The following is a 24,713-nucleotide window of genomic DNA, read 5'->3' as shown; positions in this document are numbered from 1 at the left end:
GAAGGGCCTTTATGTTCTGCCCAAATAATCTTTGAAAAGCTTATTTGCTGTCTAGATTTGACAGCCTGTACAGTAAACACTGAAAGGCTGGTATTGCTGTATTTTCATCTGCCTCCCTCCAAGGAACAGAACTCGATATATGGAAAACTTAGCAATTCTACTTGTGAAGTAAAGGCAGTAGGAGCAGTTTCTAGAGGTGAACAGTAACTAATGTAAAATTTGTGCACTGGGACTTACCCTGCTTTCCTACTCCTAGAGAGTACCTCTACAGATTTCCTTAACTGTTAGCAGGTTAATAAGCTTCTCAGTGCTAACAGATGGTAGACTTTACCTTCATCCTCATGAAACAGGATAAGATACTGTAGTGTGTAGTCATTCTCCTTCCTCTCATTCATTCACTGTCAGGTCTTCTTTAAGAGGCTTTTGGGCACTGACTGCCAGTTCACAAAAGCTATCCCTTCTTCTAAATAATTACTCTCCCCACTCCCCGCCCCCCTTTTTTTTTTTTTTTTTTTTTTTTTTTTTTTTTTTTTTTTTTTTTAATTTAAGGTTGCAAGGCTAAGGTACAGCTTCCCAATTAACAGAATAATGCAGTGAGCACTACTGGCTGATGAGGGCTGTCTGCATGTGCATGAATTATCTTGTTCTACCCTAATGTCATTCAGTCTGTTACTCAAAACAAGTGAAAATTATTTATATGAAGTCTTAAAAGTTTAATTTCTAGTGCGGCACTCTTAACACATTAAATAAACTGGTGTTACTCTAAGGTGTGGCCGAGTAAAGCACAAATCTGCAGTGGATATCTACATCTTGGTAGCACCTCATCTACAAACACAACTGTTCCATTGGTAAGCATTTGTTATGTTAGTCCAAGGACTAACCTGTATATTGCTTAACCATAGCTAGTAGGTCGAAGGAGGGAGGAGCTTATCCTGATTTCTTCTTTTCTGTCTCTTATGCCTTCCTCTTCTAGAAGCCAAACTATTTCACAGATAATAACACATTATCATACTGTTTATAGTATACTAGAGCTACTGTGCTGTTACTAGTGTGTTAAGGCTGCCAACTTACCCTGAGAAAGATTTCTGGTCTAGAACTTGTGCAGGATCCCTAGTGGTGATTGCTGGGAGTAAAGTGCAGTAACTGGAGAGTTTGAGCTATCCAGAAAGCAAGTGAAGAAATGGATTGCATTTAAAAGCTGCTACTTGACCTTCTGCAAATATGTGGCAATTGCATTCAGTCTGGAAGTAAAGGCCGAGTGTCTGCTGGAATTTGTCAGACAATTGTAGTGGGTAGGAGTAGCAAAGCAACCAAGTGCTGGTCTCAGAGCGTGTTCAAAAGCTACAGTTGCTGGTGTGCTCCCCAGAATGCGCTGGTTTTGGTATCTCGCTGCAGACATGTAGTGTATAGACTATTCATTGCAAGATGGTCTTGATGCTGCAAATAAATATAGCTCTGTATGGGACATAACAATAAGGGCCATCTACATTCTAATCAGGGCTACTGCTACCAGGCTCTCTAGCAGACTCTCCTAGTTGGTACACAGTTTCACGAGTGCTTTTAGGCAGTTGCAGTATGTGCTGGGCAAGCAGCCCCACACAGTCAGCCTGCCAGGCTAGGGACTGCTCAAGAACTAGATAAAACACTTACCAGCAGTTTCTCTTTGTGCTTTCTTTTTTCCTCAAACTTGTAATGGCAAGTTTGACTTCTTGCCCTAAAGAATAAAACTTTAAAAGATTTAATTTAATGTACTAATATATCTAATTAGGCATACACAAACTTAATGTAAACAGACTGGTTTCTTCCTCTTGGAAATCAACAAAAATAGTCCTTCATCCAACCTCACAGTGGCTTATGTTCTAATCTTTTAGACTTGAAGGAGTGTGATAAGCCCATCGCTTCTGGAGTACAGGGCAGTGGTGGAATGCTTTTTCACCTGCGGATAATTCATGTTGTAGAATAAACAAAGTCAATAAATATCTTTACTTTTAGTTCCTGATAGTTAAAATAGTCTTGTTCTGGGAATGAGTATCTCACGCAGTCTTCCTTGGAATCTTGTAATTGCCAAAGGAGTAGTGTGGTTCTGTCTGCTTTACAGACTTTTCCCATAATGTTTATCTGAGCAGAACATGTAATGAAGTGCAAACAGATCTTAGCACATCAGCTCGAAGTAATAATTTTTCATATTGCTGGCATTTCCACTGCTTGAAAGGCCAGAGGACCTCATGCTAGCTGCACAATTTTGAGGATCAAGACCCCCTGTATGACTTCACCCTGGTCAGGGATGACTGTACTGCACTTGCTGGTAAGCTCTGAAGTGAGAGGTTTGGTGTACATTAAGTGTATTCTGTTCTTTTCCAGACTACACGAGCAGAGTTTGATTTGCCAGAGTATTCTGTCCGTCGGCGGTACCAAGACTTTGACTGGTTGAGAAACAAGCTGGAAGAGTCTCAGCCAACGCATCTCATTCCCGTAGGTAGTAAGCAAGAATCTGCTATTAAGGACAGTTGTACATTTGTCTTCTAAGGGTGATATTTGGGTGATTTGTCTCCAAATCTTAAAAACAGTACTTCATTCTCTTTGAGTATTTAGATTTAAATATGATACTTTACTGTCTTACAGTGAAGTGGGAAGAGCTTCCCATTCTTGACTGATTATGAAGCTTAGACTTTTCTGGGGTGGCACACCTGAGAGGTGAGCTTTGGCAGCCTCCTGCAGGGTAATATTCATGCTGACTACATTTGTTGTGACATAAATGGAATGCACTTCATCTGTTTGCTCAGTTTTTACATCTAGATTTCAGAGCACCTGAGGATTATGAAAAACCACACAGGTACTTCACATTCTTAGTTGTTTTTCAAGATGGCCCTTTGAGCTGGTTTTACAGAGTAATTTAAAACTATTTGTGCTAGCACTTAATAAGGCTGACATTTGATATCACAGACGTGGAAACCTCAGTTTCTGGCTTAGTAGCTATTGCATGCTTTCAGTAGGCAGAAGTTTATTAGTGAGATTAGCTAAAATACTACACCCCTTTTTCCCCGAAACCAGCAATCTGACCACTTTATTTGATGTGAGGAGGTTGATGATACTACCTTATGTGATAAGTTTTTTGTGCTGCAGGAAGATGTGAATAGGTAGGAAACCTGTAAGATCACCACTTTCAGTTCTTTTGAACAAAGAAATTAAAAAAGACCTGTTGGAGGGGAATTCTCTGGAAATAGCAATACTACTGGCATACTTTAGCTTGCCCATCTAGGATTGGGGTGGGTGGTGTGGTGGCAGTTTCTCTGGTCTCCCTCCCTCAGCAAGGTCTAGGTTGTGTGAGAAGTATTCAGTTAGGTTGCTCTGGCTTAGAGTGCTGTTTAAGTCCTTAAGTACTCTGGGGCTTGCCTCTAAGTGAAATGCTAGCTGATTCTCTCAAAGGTAAGGAGTACTTTACAAAATCATGTGACACCACTAAGTGGCAGAAAATATGTTACTGAGGGGTAGGGAGAAGACAGTGAGCTTGGGAGAGTAAGGTACACAAGTAATATGTTAACTGCCCATACTGTCTTTTCTTGCTTCCTGTTCTCTGAACAGCTGGAACTATCACAGTTAAGTTTTACAGATTCTTGAGTATGCTAGCGGGCTGCCAGTCCTGCCTGAAGGCTGCAAGGCAATAAATAATAGTCTAGTAGCAGAAGGTGAGTCACAGCCAGGGAATCAAGCTGCTTTGCCCTGACCTGGAATTCATTGCACACAGAACAGCAAATTTGGCATGAGTAGCTCTAATACTGGACGTGAAACTGGCTGCAGAGTAAGGCAGTATCTAAGTACCTTTCTTCTAGAAAATCTGGAAGTATAAGGATGTGCTGCTCTGTTGGATACTTGAAGCCATTCCCAACTGCAATGAACTCTGTTCCCATGTGTCTCAGTAGGGGAAAAATAGACTATTAATGTGGAAGACTATAAGGTAGATAATTCACACACACAGTTAAAACAGGATATTGTTTACTAGCTATGTTTGCTGACTACTTGGGATGGACCTCCAAAGGCCTAAAATGGAAAGGACTGTAACTACTGCTGTAGCTGAAACCAGGTTAAATGGCAGAAGTCTTTGTAATAGAGGCACACTCTTCTGTGGGTCTCAAATGCTCAAACTTTAGTGGTTATTCAGTGCCACACTTCCATGTGTTTGGTTGAACTAAGGTTATTTAAACTAGTCTTTCAGTCTGTCCTTTTCCTCCTGCATATGGTGCTGAGGTAGTGACTTCCTAGAGTCCCAGCTAAAGTTTACAAAGCAAAGGAGAAGAGTTCCTTCCTACTTGAAGACTAATGCACTAAGCATTATACTTCTGATATTCTAATGATAGTGGACTTTACAATGGTTTAATTAGCATGACTGATCATCTGAATGCTAAGCATAATAAGTTTTAATCATAAGAACTAAATACATTTAGCTGTGTTGCAGCTAAGTCATACTGGTGTGCATTTTAGGAGGTACAGTCTTTGTGTACATCTCGCGTTGTCTGGGGTATGGTGGGAAAGGATGTGTTTGCAGTGTTTTTTTTTTCTTGAATTACTTTTGTCACAAATTTTAGATGACAGATTCTTTGCAGAGGAGAATCCTACTTCCTGAATTGAGTGAAAGTCACTGTCATTGCTAGCCTAAGAGTAAGCAGATTGTCTGGATGGACTACTCCACAAAGAGTGAAAAGCAAAGGACAGTTTAAAAACTGATACTAGTCGTAAATTCTGTACTGTCTGGATAGAACAAAAACTGATCTGATGGTGGAACTGAAACTAACCTCTCTTAAGCTTAAAGAGTTACCTGAAGTGGTACTTTGAAGTCTGTCATTTAAGTGTTAACAGGAGGGACTATATAACTAGCAAGTCTGGAGACAGTCTTAGGCTTGTATGTTAAGCTGAACTGCAGAAAAGAACTGATGGGCTCAAAATAGTAAGATACAAGAGTGGACAAAGTCAGACCTTTGTCACTTATGGAAGCGTACTCATGAAAGTTGGCTCCGAGAGGTGACCAGGTGTGCCTGTACTTCAGAAAGGATCCAGCCTGGACTACTCAGGCACTTGCTGTGTCAAGCCTGCTGGTCTGTCTCTGTTCAGTGTGGTGCTCTCACTAAGACTATCAGCCTTTTACAGGAGGGCCCTATTCAAAAGCTCGAAATTGTTCAGAGAGGGAGAGGGGAGAGTAAAAGTAGAATTGTTTTCTGAGTTTATCTGCTCTAGGCAGCCTTGCCTTAGCATTGGGTGGTGGGGGTGTGCGCTGCTCTTGTGAACAGTGTGCAGCTCTTCAGACATCTCTTTGGAACTGGATCTTGAACACAGGTAGCAGTAAGGGGAGCAATCTAAGCTATGCTGCAAGTATTTCGTGTTAGTACTGTCTGGGCTTCCCTGGTGTGACTCTTAGCTGAAGCCACTCAGTAGAATTGCTAGCATTAAACCAGACCAACTAAAAGCTAATTCTGAGAACGGCTTGCATCCCGTCTGATGGATGGTTCCTGTTAGCAAACACAACATTTTGGGTTCCTGTTAGCAAACACAGCATTTCAGTTCCTGTTAAAACTGGTGCTTGGTTGCTTTGTTTCCGAATAGCAGAAGTAAGTTTTCGATCTTTTGAATCTTGTGCCTTTTGCTTATCTCTGACAGCCTCTTCCTGAGAAATTTGTGGTGAAGGGTGTTGTTGATCGCTTTTCTGAAGAGTTCGTGGAGACAAGGAGGAAAGCTTTAGACAAGTTCTTGAAGAGAATAACTGATCACCCAGTGCTTTCTTTCAATGAGCACTTCAACGTCTTTCTCACAGCCAAGGTAAGCCAGTAACTTGCAAACACAGTCCTTGATGGGGACAAAAAACCAGGAACCCTTGCAGTCCCTTCTGAAATGAGGGTAAAAAGGCATTAGTAAAACTAGATATGCAGATCAGAACTTCCCCTAAAATACCAGAGAGTTGCTGAGAACCCTGAATATTGTGTGTGATGGATCCCTGACAACTCTATGGATTCCCTTTGCTTGGAGGGAAGAGGAATCTGGTCTGCAGATCAACAAATTCTTCAGACTTGCTTGTTTTGTAGTTGTGTGCCTAGAACATAATGCTATTATGCCAGAAAGGTTCTAAATTTAGAAAATTGTGGACTTTAAAATCCTTTTCTGGGGAGGAGGGAAACAGGGAAGGAAGAAAAGTCTCTCTTGCACAAAAGCTTGCAAATTTTTTGGCTTTTTTTCTTGCCTGTGCTTTTTATACTCAAAACTAAGCATGGAGGCCTCATTCTCACTTGTTCTCAGTCAACAATTTCATGCTCATCTTCTGCATGACTCATGCAGCAATGGAGCAATTTTCTTTGGCTTTCTTTAGAACTGCATTTCAAATGGGACTTTGAGGACCTGTGGTTATGCTTGGGTTTGACTGGATAGGTGAGGAGGGGTATAAAAGCACATCTTTCCAATATCACATTAATCTAGCTCACTCAAATGTGGTGTTTAATTTGAACTCACTTCAGGCTCAATGTCTGCTTGCTGTTAGCATGAGAATCAATCTCCAGTGCTCTGTTATTTCACTTCCACAGTGAATTTAACTGCTGAAATAAGCCAGAAATGCAGAATTTGTTTAGTACCATGATAGTTAAATGTCAGATATCTGTTCTTCTTTTCAGCTGTCCAAGCATGATGCACCTTTCTAAGCTGCTTAGTCTTCTCCCATCCCTGTGAAATGAATGTCAAGGGGTTTGTTCTCAGCTCTGAGCAGAGCTTGCCTAGAGTCAACAGAGCATCCTGGGAGCTGGGGGAAAGGGCATGTGTGTGACTGTCTCTAGTGTTGGAACTTGCTCTGTTGGAACAGTGAGGTGTCAGTTCAGTGTGCTAGGACTCCAAAATTTAGTTACAACAGAAAGTCATAAGATCATCTTCTGGCAGAAAAAGAGAAACCAGGCTTTTTTTCATGTTCCCTGCTTGAGCACACCAGAATGCTTGAGAGAGTGCGTGAATAATTTTGAGTTCAAGGATCTTTTTATGGTGCCTGCTTGCAGGTACTGCTTAGGTCATGTGGAAAGCAAGAGTCAGGGAACCACTGCATTTAAATGCAAACATAATTTAAAATTACAGTAGCTGCTAAGATGTCAGGTTCTCCTAATCAGACCTATGTTTGACTTATGTTAAGTTCTTGGAAAGAATACCATGTTTTGAAGATGGCTACTGGTTTTGTTTGAGTTTTGGTTTGGTTTTCTTTTAATTGGGTGGGTGTTTTTGTTTTCATTTGTTTTTGTGTTTTGTTGGGGGTTTTTTTGTTTTGTTTTGTTCTGTTTGTTTTTTGATGGTGTTTTTAAATTCTGTTTCTAAAGAAGGCTTTTAGTGTAGTCCGTAATAGCATGTCTGAATTCTTGACCTCTACAGGGTCTACTTGGTTTGGACACATCACTTCCTGAGGCTGTATAGGATAACCTAGTTACAGCTCCTATTTTGAGATGTTGAATACTGACCCCTGCTGGAAGGAGTCAGTCCATGCAAAATGGACAGCGTTTTTGCTAAGTAAAACCATTTTTTTTCTGGTGTACTGTTAAGGTGAAATCCCTTGAAGATTGTAGGCAAACAGCCTTGTCAATATAGGTTATCTGAATGTTGATTTGTGCAAATGTGTAAAGCAATGGCAAGGAAGCTCAGACTTTCTGTGCAGGCACGGTAGCTACATCTGACCCAGCCTGAGCTGTAGTCTGTCTTGCTGTACTTTTTCTGTGTAGAGACTTTGACAGCCTCCTCTCTGACCACACATCTGGTGTGAGGGTGCTGGTTACTGAATGGGCATGTGATATGTAGCTCTGTACTAGGTCATCAGAGCCAGCTGGTGCATTTGCATAATACTGGTATTGTGGGCTATAACTTAGAAGTATGTGTGGATGAATGATATGAGCTGTTTCAGTGGAACCAGAGCTGTTAATGTGGCTAATTCCCTGGTGACAGCACAGGAACATGGGCAAGCCTGGCCATGTGCAAAGTTGAACCACTTATTATTTACACTGTTCTTCATACCATTCTCCTGGATAGTTTATCTCCATCTAGGGGTAGTTTTGAAGCTGTGCTCAGCTGTACAGCTTGTACAAAGCGAGCCTTTGTCCAAGGCTGCATGTCATGTATAATTTCTTGCTTTCACAAGATGTGATCTTGACTGGAAAGTATCCCTCATTGTATTAAATCTTCCAAGGTGGACATGAAATATTTTGTTTTTTTATTCCTAGGATCTTAATGCCTACAAAAAGCAAGGAATGGCATTGCTGTCAAAGGTGGGGGAGTCTGTCAAATATGTTACAGGAGGCTACAAATTAAGAAGTCGGCCACTGGAGTTTGCAGCCATTGGGGATTATCTTGACACATTCTCTCTAAAGCTCGGTACCATTGACAGAATAGCACAGCGGATCATCAAAGAACAGTTGGGTAAGGACACAAGGTGCTCTATCATAATACTTCAGTCTGAATGTTCTGTCTCTTATTCCAGTTGATAGCATGATCAAGACAATTTGTGTTGATGATTTTGGTTTGTAATGTCACACACAGAGCAAAACCTCATGCCTCTTCCAGATCTAAAACAGGCCCAAAGCCTAACACAGTGTTCTTATTGTAGCTCTACTCTGCAAGTATTTTCTGAAGTTGCTCTTTTTATACCAGCCTGCTGTCTTACTAGAGTTATTTTATGATAGACTTTTGGAAGGTGGAAAAACCTGTACATTCTACCTGGAGGAGTACAGATGGAATTCCTAGACGAAGATAACCTTTACAGGCTGTCTTAGCAGAGCCAAGTTTTACATATGTTTATGAAGGTGACTTGGGCTACCGCAAAGGTGTAAGTGTCTTTGTATTGTAAGTCAGTAAAATGGCCAGTTAAGAAGGAGACAACTTGAACCTGACATCCATGTAGCCACAGTGCTCTGTCTGTTAAGGTGCCAACACAACACAAGTCTTGACTCTGTGTGGGGGTTACTTTTAGTCAAACTTTGTGCATGATTTTTCCTGTTTGGTATTAGTGTTTGCACATCTTTGTGCCTTGCTCATTCTCTGTTAATCTACTTTTCCATCTGCTTCTTGCAGAATACTTGGTGGAACTACGAGAATATGGACCTGTTTATTCAACCTGGGGAGGGCTGGAGGTTGAGCTGTCAGAGCCCCTGGAAGGGGTGTCTGCCTGTATTGGTAACTGCTGCACAGCTCTTGAAGAACTCACTGAAGACATGACAGAAGACTTCCTGCCTGTGCTTAGGGAATATATATTATATGCTGAGTCAATGAAGGTAGGGAGAGCCCTGTGGCAGAAAGCATTGTCGTTGTGTTTGCCTGACATGATATATCAGCGGGTTTGTTCTTTTTAACAGCAAGAAATGCTGTGGGAAAAGTGTGGAAGTAAATAATACATGAAGTAGGAGGATGTTTTCATAGTCAAAACAAAATTAGGTGTGTTTAATAGCATAAATAATATTATAGGTCTGCTCTGCTATTCATTTAAGCTATAGTCAGTTTTACAAGGGTGCACACAAAGTGGTGGAGTCACAGTGGCAGGTAGCACTCTATAGGAGACATCCTGTGGCTGCCTAGAATCTTTGAAGTCACAGAAAGTCAGTCGTCCTCAGCTCTTCACTACAGGGTCAGTGCCTGGCCCTACAGAATAGACAGCGTTAGCAGCTTCTGTCACTTGTATGTAGCAAGTTGGGTGCCTCCTTTCAGAACCATGTGTCCAAATGACAGGGACTGCTTCCTCTTTCATCCCCGTAACCTAGACAGGATGTTGTAAAGGTAAGTTCTGTATACCAAGAAAAGATTGTATTCTGTGACTCTTAATCTCTCTTAAGAATTTGATGTTTATGCAGAAGTAATAGAACCTACTTCAATGTGGGTTTTATTCCCTTCAAGTTAAGGAGCATTGGTAATCAGTCACATTGAATAGGGGAAAGAATTACTGAATAAACTGCACTGAGAAATAAAACCAAAGGCTTCAGTTCATCCATTAAAGCCTTTCACTATATACCCATGATACAACGTGTGTTAACAGTCCCTCTATAGGGTACTAACAGACAAGTTCCTTTTGAAGACTTTCCACTTGGAACAACTGTGCCAAGGTGTGATATGCACTCCTTCACAGATCTTGTAAACTTACAGTCTGAACATGATAGACCTTCTCTGTCTTAATCTTAGTCTCATCCTATACTTCTCAAACTAAGAATTGAAACAGATTACTTGCAGGTTTCTTTTCCCAGCTTCAGGTGGTTAGTTGTATATCTCTTGTGTAGCTGAAGTATTCTTGCAGAAGGCTTTTCACAAATTCCTTTAGGATACTCTTTGCTTTTGTCACCATAGTATTGACCCCGGCATAACCAAGATGTATTTTCTTTATGGGTATATTGACAACAAGTTACTGCTGGAACGATGTCACCTGTGGGAAGCCTTGTCTCAGGATGTTGGGACTGTAGGAAGTGGAGGTGGGTGGGATGTGCTTACAAATAAACAATGTGAGTCTAGTGATTAAAGCTTTTAACTCAGAACATCTGTCTTTTGACACTAAAAATGCCTTGGCCTACCAAAGATGGCATCTGAAGGGTCAGGCTGATTTGTGAGAGGTGCTTTTCACAAATGTAGGAGGGGAAATTTTTTTAAGCTAGAAAGCACGGGTTTCTTTAGCTGAAGAGGTACTTTGGGAAGTTAAGCACCACTTACCACAGGCAGAATAGCATTAAAAATTTGTGTCTAGTTACCTGTTGGCTTGGAGACAGTGCCATTCTAAAAGGGCTCTAAAAGGCCAGCAGGTAGCCTGACTGTGGTAAGTGGTGCTTAACTGCCTAAAGTACCTCTTAGCTGAAGAAACCCATGCTTTTTAGCTTAAACATTTTAGACTGCTGACTTGACTTTCTAGTGCCATAAAGCATTATGCTATTCAGTGTCCAGCTTGGGCATCCTACTGGCTTTCTTCTGTCTGAAAATTTGAAAATCAAGAATAAAAACTACTGTTAGACCAGACAGACTGTTTCTATTTTCCTTCCTTCTCAAATGGCAAAGCTGAACTCAGACCTACAAAGTACAGTCTTCTGCCAGAAAACACCAGTCTGTTGCTGTTTCTGCAGTGAGCAGCTACTGAACTGTCTTTGCAGAATCCGTAGCACCAAATAAGTAACTGTAAAAGGAGGTTGTGCTTGGAGCGCAGGAGGCATTCTGCTGAAAGGGCTTTCCTCTTCACTAGTAGTGCAGTCGCCTTCATCACCTCCTGTGAGGGCTGCTTGTGAAATGAAAGTCTATTTTGGTCTTTCAGACCACATCTTTTGGACAGGGTACTTGGTAAAGGTCAGTCTTTAGGTACTGGTAGTTCAGTGCAGCCGTGATAGCTCTTCTCTGTTGCACACTGTACCCCTGGTGTAGGTTTGGGAACCTGATCTGTAGAGCAGTCTCTAGCTGGCTGGATGTCCCTCAGAGTAAGAACTGCCAGGTTAGAAATGGAGAGACCTTAGTGTCTTCAGGAGCATTGTTGTACCTGAGAGGGACAGTCTGAGGGAACTGGACATACGGGGGCAAAGCCCAGTAGTTCTGGTTGAATCAAATATTGGCTGATTTGAGGGAAGCCCTGTCTTTGGGTTTGTTTGAAAGATTTGCGGAAGTGGGGAGAGGCTGGTGGTGTAGGCTTGAGATAAATTGTGTGCTGGTAGTGTCTAGGAGAGACCTTTTCCAAATTATTCACTCTGCTCAATGCTTCTCAGGCCACAACTGTGTTCAGTTTTTATCCCTACTGTACAAAAAAAAAAAAAAACCAAAAAAGGTGAATTAGTTGAAGAGGGTCCAGAGAAAGGCTACAAAGATGACCAAGGGACTGGGAAGCCTGCAATGTGAGGAAAGGCTGAGAGAGCTGATTTTGTTCGGCCTTCAGAAAAGAAGGCTTAGGGGAGATCTTATCACCATGTTGCAGTATTTAAGGAGTGACTACGAAGGTGATGGAAGCTCCCTTTTCACAAGATGTCGCATGGAAAAGGCAGGCTTAATGTGTACAAGTTATTCCCAAGGACATTCCGACTGAACACACTAGGAGAATTTTCATAATAGAACAATCAGTCTTTGGAATAATCTCTCCAGGGAAGTGGTGGATTCACTAACATTGGACACTTTTAAGATCCAGCTGGACGGGGTGCTGAGCTGTCTGGTATAGACTGTGCTTTTGCCAAGAAAGGTTGGACCAGACGATTATTGAGGTTCCTTCCAACCTGGTATTCTGATTCTATGCCATGGCAAGAGAATAGCTCAAATCCTGATGCAGGGAGGCCCTTGTCAGCAAACATGTGGTACCACATTTTTTGCTGTCATTGGTGTTTCCCAGGGAGACATGTGCAGAGGATGGACTCTGCTCTGCATAATTCAGGGCTGATATTAAAGTGCTTTATGAAGTCAGTATGCTTAGCACTGCTAGACAGGCTTATCAGATGATGCTGTCCCCAGCGGTGTGTTTGGACATTATGCATGACTTTTAAGGCATGTTTAAAGTAAGCACTAAATTAATAGGTAACCCTGTCTGTAAAGGGAGTTACTGAACAGAGATCCTCTTGTGAGGTCTAGTCACAGTATGAAGCTATGTGATGTGCAAATAGAATTGAAGTTGAAATTTGAGAATTTGAGGAGGCTGATGGCAAACTCCTGAAGCTCTTTAGAAGTATGGGCTAAGGAGGAATGTTTCACCTAATACAAAATGGAGGAGGACCTGCCTTGCTGAAACTGAGCTAAGTCTTCTTGTTCAGGGACCAATGATTTAGTTCTGTTCTGAAACAACTGAAGCATGCTGGATGAGTATTTTTCTGTTTGGTGTTGGTTTCTTTCAAGTTCTGTGGTTTTTTTTAAACTTCTCTCTCTCTAAGTGAGGTCTTAGCACACTCCATGAAAACCTTCCACTAGTTAAGTTTGGGGATACTTGATGCAGAGCTTTCCATAAGTGCGGCTAAAGTATTAGTGCATTGACCTGCAACTGAGAGGATATTGACTGGAGGTACTAGAGGAAAACATACAAGTGAAAGGGAGAGCAATAGTTTTCTCATCGTTTGCAGGTCAGCCATTGTCAGATACTTAAAACTGAGAGTATGATTTTGGACTGAATTTGAACTTAACCTGTATCACTTTGGAGTTCTTGCATCCTGGGGGAAGGATCAAGAGGATCTCTTTCACAGCTGTCTTTTCTCTTGCCCATAGAACGTGTTGAAGAAGAGAGACCAAGTTCAAGCAGAGTATGAAGCAAAACTGGAAGCAGTAGCCTTGAAAAAGGAAGACCGTCCAAAGGTTAGCACTTCAACTTACTCTACAAAAACAGCTTCTACTTACACTATTACCAGAAAAGAATGGAGAAGCGCAACTTGCTTTTTCTGGGTCTGGTGGCTCCTTTGCAATATAAGCAGTTTCTTGCAAAACAGAAGTTTGTTGTTGTCAAGCTGGTGTGAAATAAAGACCTAGGTATGAATATATATATATATATATATATATATATATATATATATATATATATATAACTTGTCTAGCAACTTCTGTACTACTGATCTCCCACAATTAAGAGCAGGGTGACTCTCTAACACCTGAACAGCCAGTAGTTAGTTGGAGTGCTTAGTGACAGGGACTGAAGCAGTGGTGGAACATTCCCTGGTGACTTAGCAGTATGTCATCTGGCTGAGTTAAGGCCCTATCCCTGGCACCGTGGAACTGTATTCTGGGACACTAGTTTTGATTGTGGAAGACTGCAAATTTTGCCACTTCTGCTAGGGAGCTCTGCCTCTGTGATAGTGAACAGACACATCAAGTGTCACTGGGTGATGGGTTTTGGCTGGGCTCCATGCAGAAGCAAAGCTGTGAACTGACATGCTTGTGCTGACAACTGCTTCTTCATGAAGCAGAGTGCAGGAGGCTTTTCTTAAATCACTGCTGCTTTAAATGATGATGACAACAGGGTTTGTTCCCTTCCTCTGCTTTGAGGTTTTTGGTTCCCCTTACATTTGTGTTAATAATTAATGGAGGACTTCCCAGTATTAGGATTGCTGTGCAGTAATGTTACAGCAGGTTCACATAATATTTTTGAATCTAAGAAACTGAAGAGGATGAGAGCATAGAAATGCAAACTAGTATTTCTCTGATCTTGCATCTCTCATGAACTACAAGTAGCGATGTATTAGGTGTTTTACGGTGTTCTTGTATTTTGATCTTTTGCCTGCCCCACTGCTGGCTACTGTGGTATGTACTGTACTTCCTCTGTGCAGCTTTGTATAAGCAGGTATTTTAACAAGTTGTATCTAGGATGGAGGGAACTAACCCTGGCATATCCAGCAAGCCAGTTGAGGTTTTTATGTGTTTGACTCTTATCAAGATCTTGTTGCAGTGCAATTGCTGAACTTTGATAATCTCTCACCTATGAAAAGGCCTTTGGATCTCATATCTCAGTGGGATTATTGTGTAAAATTAAGCACTTAAATAGCTGTCTTGAGAATTTTTTTAATACCTTCATCCCCTCTCCAGATTATAAGTATATCTTTTGGCAACTAATTGTACCTTTTTTGAAACATGAGTAGTTTGTTTCATTTATAAGACAAAGTTGAAGAAACTATATAGAACTCCTTGCATGTTCATAAAATATTATCTCGTGGTTTTCAGATCCTTTGCACCTGGAGGAAGTGCTCTTGTCTGTAGGAGCTGGTAGGTCAGAGCTGTGCCTAGCACCATATCTTACCTTCGGTGTGATCTCTTGGCTGTGACTTGCTGGAAACCAAAACCAGGCAGAGGGTCATGAGCTGCAATTGTGGAATGGCATTTGTGTTCCTTGTACTTACTGATTTGGTAGAAATTATGTAAAAAAAAACCCAGACGAAATCTTAAGGGGAAAAAAAGCCTAGGTTTGGATCATGAAAGGAGGGCCTATTGTTACTTGATAATCTCTTCCACTAGAGGGCATTCCAGGCCTCGCTGGGCACATACCCAGGGGACATCACAAAGCTCTTAGGGTGTCATTAGGTCACTCTCACATTGAGATCATCAGTTTAGAGCTTGCAGAAGGCGTGTAGGGCTGCTGGAAATGTCTGTCAGGAAGTGCTGCTCAGAATGCTGGAGCTTACACCAAAAGCATGATGTGTGTGGTGTTTAACAGCAGCGTCACGGTACTAGTGCAGAGTCTGCAGTCTTTCAGTTTCTAGCAAGTGCAGTGGTGAAGTCGATGCAATACTTCAGTGGTTACCCCTAATTCACATCGTGGAGAAGAACTAACAACTGTTTGTTAGTTTCTGCCTAAACTGACTCTCTTGCCAAACTGCAAGGTAGTAGCACACCTCTAGCTTCCTATAGTTACCTATGAAAAGCTTCTTATATAGTCTGTTCATCCTCTTCCTTCTCTGACGCCCCTCAGAGGAAAAGGGATTTTGCTGAAGGTATCAAGTATGAGGAGCCTTACAAAATGTTCTCCATTTTGTCTTTTGCCTTTGTGCAAGTCACAGCTTTCAGAGCAAAAGGTCACTTCTCATATTGGTACCAGGATTCAGGGGTTTCCTCTTCTGAGGTCATGGACTTTGGCTGCATATCCGTACAGGATTCCTCTCTGTGTGGACCATGCAGCGTAAGGAGAAGGGAGAGAAAGGTGTTCATGGGCTTCCTGCTTGAAGAAGCACTTGTAAATTGTTCCTGTGATTGCCTGGTGTTACACATGATGTTAGTTAAAACATGAGCAAAGAACACCAACTTAGTTGGCCTAAAGTACATGCACTTTGGGCCAGTGACTGCTGTCATCATCCATTTAAATCTCTGCCTGGCTTGCAATAGACTGTCCTTCAGCATTTCTCTCATTGTTTTTGTATGATTGTATGCCCAGTGTTGAGCCCAAAGGTCTGTGAGCCAGTCCAGAGGGATGATCTTGAGTCCTTTCCAGTTAGGAAAGGGAGCCTGTAAGGTTAAAAGTGGAAGCTGGAAACTAGAGGCTTAGGAATTTTATTTTCCAGTTCTTAAGAGAGAACACTGAGGTCTCTTATCCAGCTTTCTGGACAAACCTAAATGTTGGTTATATTATACGCACTGGTGTAAATTGGGAAACGCCCCGTGCAGCTGTAAATGGGAAGGAGTAAGGTTTTCTGTGGACCTGTAGCCAAACTGCTCAGTTTGAGCGCTTGGAACTGAGCCTAGGTACCCAGCACTTACACGAAAATTTTTTTCCTCTTCATGTGCTTCTAGCTAGTGCTTCCTCCACTTGCCACTGTATCAGGCATGGAGATGGAAAGCACAAATGCTCACCACCTCAGACAGCAAAGAACAAGTCAAGCAATCTCATATCCTCTCCATTTGAGAAATGTGGCTTGTCTGCCTGCAGCCATAACTGACTTTATTCAGGGTAACTCCTGGAAGTTGCACTTTTCTTCTGTGGCTTTGCTCAGTAAGGTTTGAGCTAATTCAGCAATCTAGCTCTCAGTGACAGTTTTAATCTTCATTTCTTTTGCTGCAGGTACCCACAGATGTTGAGAAATGTCAAGACCGAGTAGAATGTTTCAATGCTGACCTGAAAGCAGATATGGAGAGATGGCAGAACAACAAAAGACAAGACTTTAGGCAGCTACTTATGGGGATGGCGGATAAAAACATCCAGTACTATGAGAAGGTATGTGTCACTGTTGGAGATTTGGCAGGAATAAGAGAAGTTTATTTTTCTCTGAGGTGGTGATGAGTCTTTGGGAAATCTTCACACTTCTTGAAGACAGAAATATTAGGCATCTAAATTAGTTCTCTAGTGCTGTGGAAGCTGCTCTTTGTCATCACCTTAGTGTAATGAATTGCTATTCATGGTCAAGTCATCTCTGTGGGACTAGTGGTCAGCTCTCAAAGAGCATTTCATTGTGCATGCTTGTCTGTTTTGCATTCTTGAACTGAACAAATTACTGAGCAGCAGCAGTGGTGATGAAAAAGACCAAAATTGCATGTTCTAGTAATACTGCCAAAGTAGAAGAATCTCTTGGTTCTGCCTTTAATGTTTAAAATTACGTGAGTTAATGCACATGCCTGGACTCATATATAGATTACACTTGATATATATTAATTATTCTAGTCTCTGTTCCTTTGTGCATAGTTTAGTCCATGTATACTAGTCCTGAAAATACCTAGCCAGGTGCCTCTGCTCTTTTTCAGTTGGTGCATGTGTACCTGAGATTTGGTGTCAGATTTTTTTTACTTTTTAATTTTTAACTGTAATTTTTAACTTGATATTTAACTGCAGATGCTGCCAGTCTAGTTTCCCTGCATGCTGGAGCAGTGCAGCCCAATGCAGTGGTTGATATCATAGAATCATAAAATGGTTTTGAAGGGACCATCTAGTTTCAACCCTCTGCCATAGGCAGGGGTGCCTGCCCATATAGCAGATGGCTCAGAGCCCCATCCAACCTGAACTAAAAGACTGGTAGACATGGAGCATCCACAGCTTCTCTGGGCAACCTGTTCCAGTGTTTCCTCATCCTAATAGTAAAGAATTTCTTCCTAATTATCTAATCTAAACCTGACCTCTTTCAGTTTAAGGCAATTGCCCCTTGTCCTATCACTACAGCCCTTGTAAAAAGTCCCTCTCCAGCTCTTTTGTAAGCCTGCTTCAGGTATATTAAATAATTAGGACATATTAAATGCTACTAGGCTCAGACATAGCAATATACTTCATCTTGCCTGTTCATTTTTTCTACATCTGTGTTACAAGCTTCTTCCTGTGCTAAGTTACCTGTCTGTGTAGGATTAGTATGCAGTACCTTTTCCCCTTTGAATGTCTTTCATGTCAGTAGTTATAACTAGTCCCACAGAACTTCCTTCATCCTGGTCTCTTCTAAGGCTCTGTGGAGGGAGATATTAGAGACTCCTCTGAACAGTGCCTCTGCAATTGACATTTAAATCTGTTAGTTTTGCTCTTAGCAAGGAAACTTTTTCTGTAGGAAAGCATATGGTCTCTTCAGGGTACACAACTAGAAATAATTATTCACCTGCAGTACAATCAGCAAGGTTAGAATGAAGATGTATCACAACAGTAACTTGTGGATATAAGAGCTGGTGATGAGTTTACCCATTCCTAGCATTTAATAATAGGGATTCCACGATCTGTATTTGTTCAGTTTGACTTCTGAGCTTTGAGGTTGAAAGACAGTAATGACACACAGTACAAGGACTAGAGTTAAGTACATATCTGCGTAAATGACTCCAAAGCCTGGAGTGACTTTTTGATAACCCAGAAGCTAGACTCCATTTCTAGTTTACTATACTAGGCACTACCAGTTTGTCATTCAGTGGAGTCAAGTCCCAGAGCTGTACTGGAATACACTGTGTCTCAGAACTACCTTCTCTAAATGCATGTTTTTTTTCAAATAAGTTTGCTGGAGGTAGTCTAATAGCTGCCATTGTGTCCCAAACAGCCCTCCCTCACAGTCACACTACAAAGATGTACATTTCTATCAGCAACAGTTTGTCTCTCTAGCTGAAAGCTGTGGTGCTCTTCAGTGTAGAAGAATTTAGATTGGTGCTGGGAAATCCCAGGTATTCTGATGATTTCTAATGGCTTGGGCCAGCTGACAGCTTTTGAAAATGTGAATTTGTTTGATTTGTTTGGAAGATGCAGCTACTCTAACATTTTTTTTGCTGTTTGAGATTTTATGGGGGGGGGGTTGTTGGTTTTTTTTTCTTTTTTTCATTTCTGTACTAATCTGTGATGACCCAATAGCTTTTCTTCAACTTGCCTTCTGGTGATCTGGAAGAGTTAGTGAGAAGTTACAAGAACTGATGTAAAACCCATTTGTTAAATCTGTATTTCTTTCTTCAGTGCCTTACGGCGTGGGAGTCAATTATACCACTATTGCAAGACAAGCCAGAGACCAAATAAGAAGTACCTTCATGGACAGTCTAGCACTTCTATGCTCAGTACCACTAGACACACTGGAACTGTATGAAGGACTCTTTTTGTCAAGTTAACTGAAATGACAGCTGCACTTGGGCTGGAACAGACGCTCTGAAAACTATTTTAATTTTTTTTTCCTCAATTTTTGTGTTAAAACTGCGGTATGTTTCATCTTTTTGAGTTGTCTTGAATGGTTCCTTCTTTATCCTATGGAGTGATTGGGGTTTCATAGAGAAAGTGCATGGGGATCTTGATAAAACTTACCTCTCTAGTCTGGAAGGAACTGATGAGTGGAACACTAAAAAGATGAAAATAAAACTCTACTGCAAGGTGCCAAATGACATCTTTATTACCATTCTGTTTTGTTTGCTAAAAAAAAAAAAAAAAAAATTATTTCTGTGATACCGTACTCCCTAACCAATCCTTATCCTTTTTTTTCTTTGAATGGACAGGGAAAGGCTGGGAAAGAATATTTTCAGTTTTGCTACGGCCCATATTCTCCCCCTGGATAAAATGGTCTCTGGAGATTTTTCTGTCTGGGAGTTGGTCTGGTCTTAGAACATACCACCACCACCCACAGATAGCCTGTGATGCGAGCATGAACTGTGGTTTTTGTGAGTGTGGCATGCTGTTGGTTCCTACTGAGTATCTTTGTTTACCTTGGTGATTATGAAGTAATGTCAGTTGGCTGAAGTGTACTTGTGACTGACTTGGGGATTGGGATCAGCAGAGCTGCAGGAATGAGCTGAACAGCGACCTTTCAAGGGCCCCTTTTATGGGAGTGGAGGAGGAAGTATGAGTCTTTAACTTTTCTAAAGCTAGCTCCAGAAGTTGCAGGGTGCAATTCTCTTAGACCATGCTTTCAGTATGGATTTTACTAGAGCCATTTGAGGCTTGGTCACTTGAGATGCCTGCTGTAAATAAAGGTAGAACTCTGCTTCCTCTCCCCATGTGTTTTTTTTTGCAGGAGCCAAAAGCCAAAAAGTGTCAAATGTTTGCTTCCACCAAGCATCAGTGCGTGTGAAACTTGCCTAAAATGGGTTGGTGGGGGGTGGATAGGTGCCCTGGTAGGTACAGAGTGTTCATACCTGTCTCTGCTGAACCACCCAGCAAGTCTTTTAAGACTACTTTCGGTACAGATCTATTTTCTTAATAGTTTTTATTGGCCTTAAGAAATGTAACTGCTTCTGCAAGTCCCTTTTTTTCTCCTTTCTCTTGCAGTCCAACCTCAAGTAAATGCCTGTTTGGTGTTAGTGGCCTTAGGAATGCTGACATGATTCCCGTGGTCCTAGAGTCTTGGTTTAACAGCATGCAGATAAATCTTTTTTAACCATCCTAAGGGTGGGGGTGGGGGTTGGGGCTCATATCAGTGTAATATTTGGATTTGGGGGAATAAACAACTCAGTGGTTACTGCTAAATTTTAGTGATTACATGATCTCTGGCAACATTCTTTGCAAAAAAATCTGAGCAGTAATTGAGAATGTCCAACTTCTATGTTCTCCTGTAACAACCTATCAGGTGTGGAATTTGTCTGGTTTGGAATTTGTCCCTTCATAAACACCAAGTTAACCTGCAGCCACTCAATTCAGCTCAGTGGTTTTAAAGCAACTCTCAAGATGAGTTATTGCAGTACTGTGGTAGCTCTCAGGCTAATGAGGTGGTGCTCTCTGTATGAAAAAGTCAAGTTTAAGACATTTCAAGAGGTCTTCCTTTTTAATTCAGCCTTCACTGACAACTCTGTGGTACTAAACAAACTATGCTTCTTGTTTTAAACTCAGTTTGTCAATATACACTTACTTGGTGTAAATGAGAACTCTGCTTTAAGTTGTTATGTTGAGAATAACAGACTACTCTTGTTGTGCAAGGGAAGTACTTAGGGGGATCATCTTGAAGCAGTCTTTCCTTCTAGAATAAGCACTTGCATACTATCTAAGAGTCTGACCTTCAGGATTACAGTCTTCCCTGTACTCCACAAAGATCAGCATGCTTTATGAGTTGGTTCCTGTGTGGCAAATGGAATTTTGTAGTTGACTCTACAACATCACTGGGAGTCAAGCAAAATAGAATTTGAACTAATACTTGGTCAGTGTTCCCTCCATCTTATTGAAAAAAATACCAGCAAAAGATGAGCAGAAAGGCTGGTGGGTTTTTCCTACCATTTGTTTCATCTGATGCCTTACAAGACTGCCGTCCTGTTCCCACTTAGTTTTATGTCAGACTGAGGTGGGTGTTGGTTCTGGGGAACTTACAATTAACATCACAGCTGTTCATGAGAAGCGTAATGGACAGTGGAGAGTACCAGGTGAAGTTCAAATCAACAAGTAACTGTTGAGGCTGGAGCTGTTGAACATCAGCTGGAATTTTATTCCATCTGATGCCACTGATTTTGTGGTATGGTTTTTAAACTTGTCCTCATCCAAAGCACATTTTGATTTCAGACAAATCCCTTTCTGGCTATGCTGCTGGGAAGGTGGGCACACTTTGTTCTTCCCTGTTGGAGTATGTGGCGCTGTGGCAACTGCAGGTTAATTTGGAGGAGAGGCTGGAACATGGCACGTCAGGCAGCAGACACTAACAGGTTATATTACATGGCCTGAAACACTAAAACCTCTCTTAAGCCTATTCAAGGGAAGTAAAACTTCACATTCAGAAGAGAAGTCCTCTGCAAAAACCGAAGTGTAAGAAGGTTGTGCAGTGGTGGGTCTCAGCTCCTTCGAGCTATGGAGTGGTGTCTTTTTATGAAGAGCTGTTGTAAATCACAAGGTAACTGTGGGAGAGGCTGTGAGGTGTGGCGAGGATTCCTGGCTGCAATGTTTGAGGCAGCCAAACATGCCAATCGGGAGAACTACAAAAGTTACAAGAAATTACTGTAAGATATACAGAGTAACACTTGTAAAGCCTCACCTAACTGCTGGTTAGTGGGAGGTCAAGAACTGAACTGCGAGGGAAACTCTTGACTTGCTATCCTCTAATTATTACAGCATATGAGTCTTTGGATAGCGCACACTTTCATGAGAGGAGTAAAAGGTGTTGGTAAAGGGAAGCAGGAGTAGTGCAGGAGCTTCATCTTTGAGTAACTTCTTGAATGTTAAGTCACTTAGATCACCCTCTGCATGTGCACCAAAATGACATCAAAAGTAGTTGGCATCCTTGTTGTGACCCTTTGGTTTCTTCAGCAGTCCTTAAATCATCCCAGCTTTCCTCTTAATCCATAGCCAGGCCAAGATCTCTCTTGGAGGATGCATAGTTCACTGCTGTCCTGGTTTTGGGGATGTTTGTTTCTTCTCTTAAGTGGCACCAGCACAATAAATCAAACACTTGTTTCTGTGCTCAGTTATGGACCATGCATTGTTCATGTATATCTTTACCAGGCTCTAAATCTTGCAATAAATATAGATGTTAAAACATCATGGCTTTTTCAGGTACACATTGAAAAATGAAAAGGCAATAGGTGTAGCTCTAAAGACACAAACTATTCTGATGTGAATTGTATTAAGGAATAAACTATGGATTCTTCACTGAAGACTACTTGGATTTTTGTTGGACTAATGCTTGTTCTAAGGATAAAGCAGTGTAATAAGTGGTAGAAAAAAATTATCCACAAAGCATGAGTGGCAGAGACAGTTCTGTGGAGGTACTGTGCAGTAGCCTTGCAGCAGTGGCTCTGCATAGCCCGTTCATGATGCATATTGCTTCAGGCATCAGTCCTGCAGATCCCAACGTACGAAAGAATTCCCTCCCAGACCAGCAGGGACTGTCCAGTGTTTTAAGAGGAGCCATGCTTTTGTTAAAACTTGTATATTTTAATTGTATATGGTTATGATTAACGTTGCATACTGTTTAAAATCCTGGTGCTGATAGCCCCTGAGCAAAATTACATAGACTAAACTAGCTCAGTAGATGTTCAGTCATCTTAAATTCTGAAGGTAGAACGTCTTTCTTCTGGTATAATAACTTTTACTACAACAACCAATACGTAGGGAAAATAGGGACTTTTTTTTTTTTTAAGATAGGGGAGTTGCTACTACTTGTGAGACTATTTTTGTTGTTTGTTTTGTGAAGTTAAACTGGGGATCACAGGAATAAACTTGCCTTCTGGCAGACTGAATGTTGCATTTAAAATTTTTTGGGAGTGCTGTTTAACCAGCTTTACAGACTAAAGTGGCAATGCTTAATTCTGTGCTTAGCACTTTGAAGTCTTACTGAGGTGTCTGAGTCGTACAAGTACTTGGTAATGAACTGGACAAGTTTTAAGGTCGCATGCCTAGGGCACAGTATTTGTGCAGAAAATAATGCACTTTCCAAAGAGGTAGATGTAGATCACCCTTATGTAAGTGGCATGCTGAAACAATAAAGGCTAGTCACCCTCCTACACTACTTTAAAGGTCTTGGCACTCTATGCTTTGAAACTAAACTGGGATATGCTGCTGGGATATGTATCCATACCTTCAGATCAAACAGCAGGCTTGGGGCCAGTGCCACATTCCCACTGCACAAGGAGGCAGGTTGCTGACAGTCCTGTAATAACAAAGAGCCAAAGGGCTTTTGTCTATAGTACACAAAAATAAAGAAGCACTGTCCTTGTTCTTGTTTCCTCTGTGGCTGCATCCCTCTGTCCCTCCTTAAGGTCTGGAGAGCTGGGCCATGCAGTCGAAGGTAAGCTGGCTGTGAGCCTCACACATTGTGTTGAAGGGGTCAGTGCTGGGGACCAAAACGGTGCTGGCTCATTTTCCAGACTCTTCTGGTTTCAGCCTCTGTAAATTCACTCACCAGAACTAGAGTCGTTGTTCATACCATTTAAAAACAAAATGAAAGCTGTGAAAAGACTTGTCTCTGTGTGAATTAGCTAGTAAATAGTATACAAATGGGAAGGAGGCTTTTGTTTCCTGCACTTGACCAAATCTGGCAACTGTGCTCTTGTTCAGACTTGCAGGCTAGGAAATGTTGTCTTGCCTTCTGGTGCTGGCATGTTTCTATACCCTTTCATATATCTCTGTATAAATATACCTTGTGCATTGTTTACTATGGAACTAGTGTTGATGGAGAAAAACATTTTGAGGTAAAACTGTTTGTAATTCTCTATTAGTGTGTACATTTTTTTAAAATGCACCATTTGTTTACCTCAATTAATTTAATGGAATGGACCAATAAATGTATTAAAATAGGACTCCTTTACTTAGAATAAAGTTTCATTTTTTGCAGCCTTCACCATTGAAATGATGTGTGTGCTTATTTTGTTGAGCAGCTCACTATCGTACTGTAGAAATACCTTTTCCCTAAAATTGTGTTCTAGTTGATTTAACTAGAAGTCATCTGTTGCTGCATTACTTCTGCTACAGAAAGTGAAGTGTAGAGCTGAGGAAAGATGGCAAGTGTGTGTGTGGAGGAACTGGGTGGCAGCAACTTCCTCAGAACATGGGGTTGCATAGTGATTATGATTCTTGCTGCATCCCTGGCTTGAACTGAAGCTGCCTGATTTGCATCGAGATTATTTCAGTTACTGAAGAGCTTTTAACTTCCCTTTACTTAGTCCAGGACCTTGGAAGCCACTTAATCCTTGTTGGTTCAATTAGTGTGTAAGCAAACACATTCTTGTGAGGCATGCCAGACTTTTGACTCATGTTTGTGTTTATCTGACAACATCACATTCTAGTTTCTGTATTGTATGAGGTTCCTTTCCAACCCAGATTAAAGTTGAGGTAACGAGGTGACTATTGCCTTGTATGAGTGTCCCTACACCTCCACAAAACCTGTGGGAGTAGTGTGCTGTGCTTACCTGTTCTTAGCATGTTACAAGAGTAGCAGGGAGCCCCTGGTGGTCTAGAGGGTAAAGGT

At 41.4% G+C, this 24,713-nt stretch overlaps 1 protein-coding gene across 2 annotated transcripts in view; it reads left to right on the top strand.

Moving 5' to 3' along the window:
• Positions 1–24,713, top strand: part of SNX30 (sorting nexin family member 30) — a 61,548-nt gene that overhangs the window by 23,968 nt on the left and 12,867 nt on the right. Inside the window, exons 3-9 of one of the 2 annotated variants that reach the window (XM_027907873.1) lie at positions 2,362–2,472; positions 5,650–5,808; positions 8,226–8,421; positions 9,073–9,272; positions 13,192–13,278; positions 16,463–16,615; positions 18,803–20,991. In XM_027907873.1, coding sequence (XP_027763674.1) covers positions 2,362–2,472; positions 5,650–5,808; positions 8,226–8,421; positions 9,073–9,272; positions 13,192–13,278; positions 16,463–16,615; positions 18,803–18,862 — 966 coding nt within the window. In that variant the 3' untranslated portion in view covers positions 18,863–20,991. Of the gene's footprint in view, positions 1–2,361; positions 2,473–5,649; positions 5,809–8,225; positions 8,422–9,072; positions 9,273–13,191; positions 13,279–16,462; positions 16,616–18,802; positions 20,992–24,713 lie in introns of those variants that run through there. The other variant, XM_027907788.1, reaches the window with a different exon arrangement.

Source organism: Empidonax traillii, unplaced genomic scaffold, assembly GCF_003031625.1.
Source record: "Empidonax traillii isolate 1590-97213 ecotype Southwest subspecies unplaced genomic scaffold, ASM303162v1 scaffold3:size4013460, whole genome shotgun sequence".
Taxonomy (NCBI): domain Eukaryota; kingdom Metazoa; phylum Chordata; class Aves; order Passeriformes; family Tyrannidae; genus Empidonax; species Empidonax traillii.
This window is presented reverse-complemented; position numbering and strand designations above follow the sequence as displayed.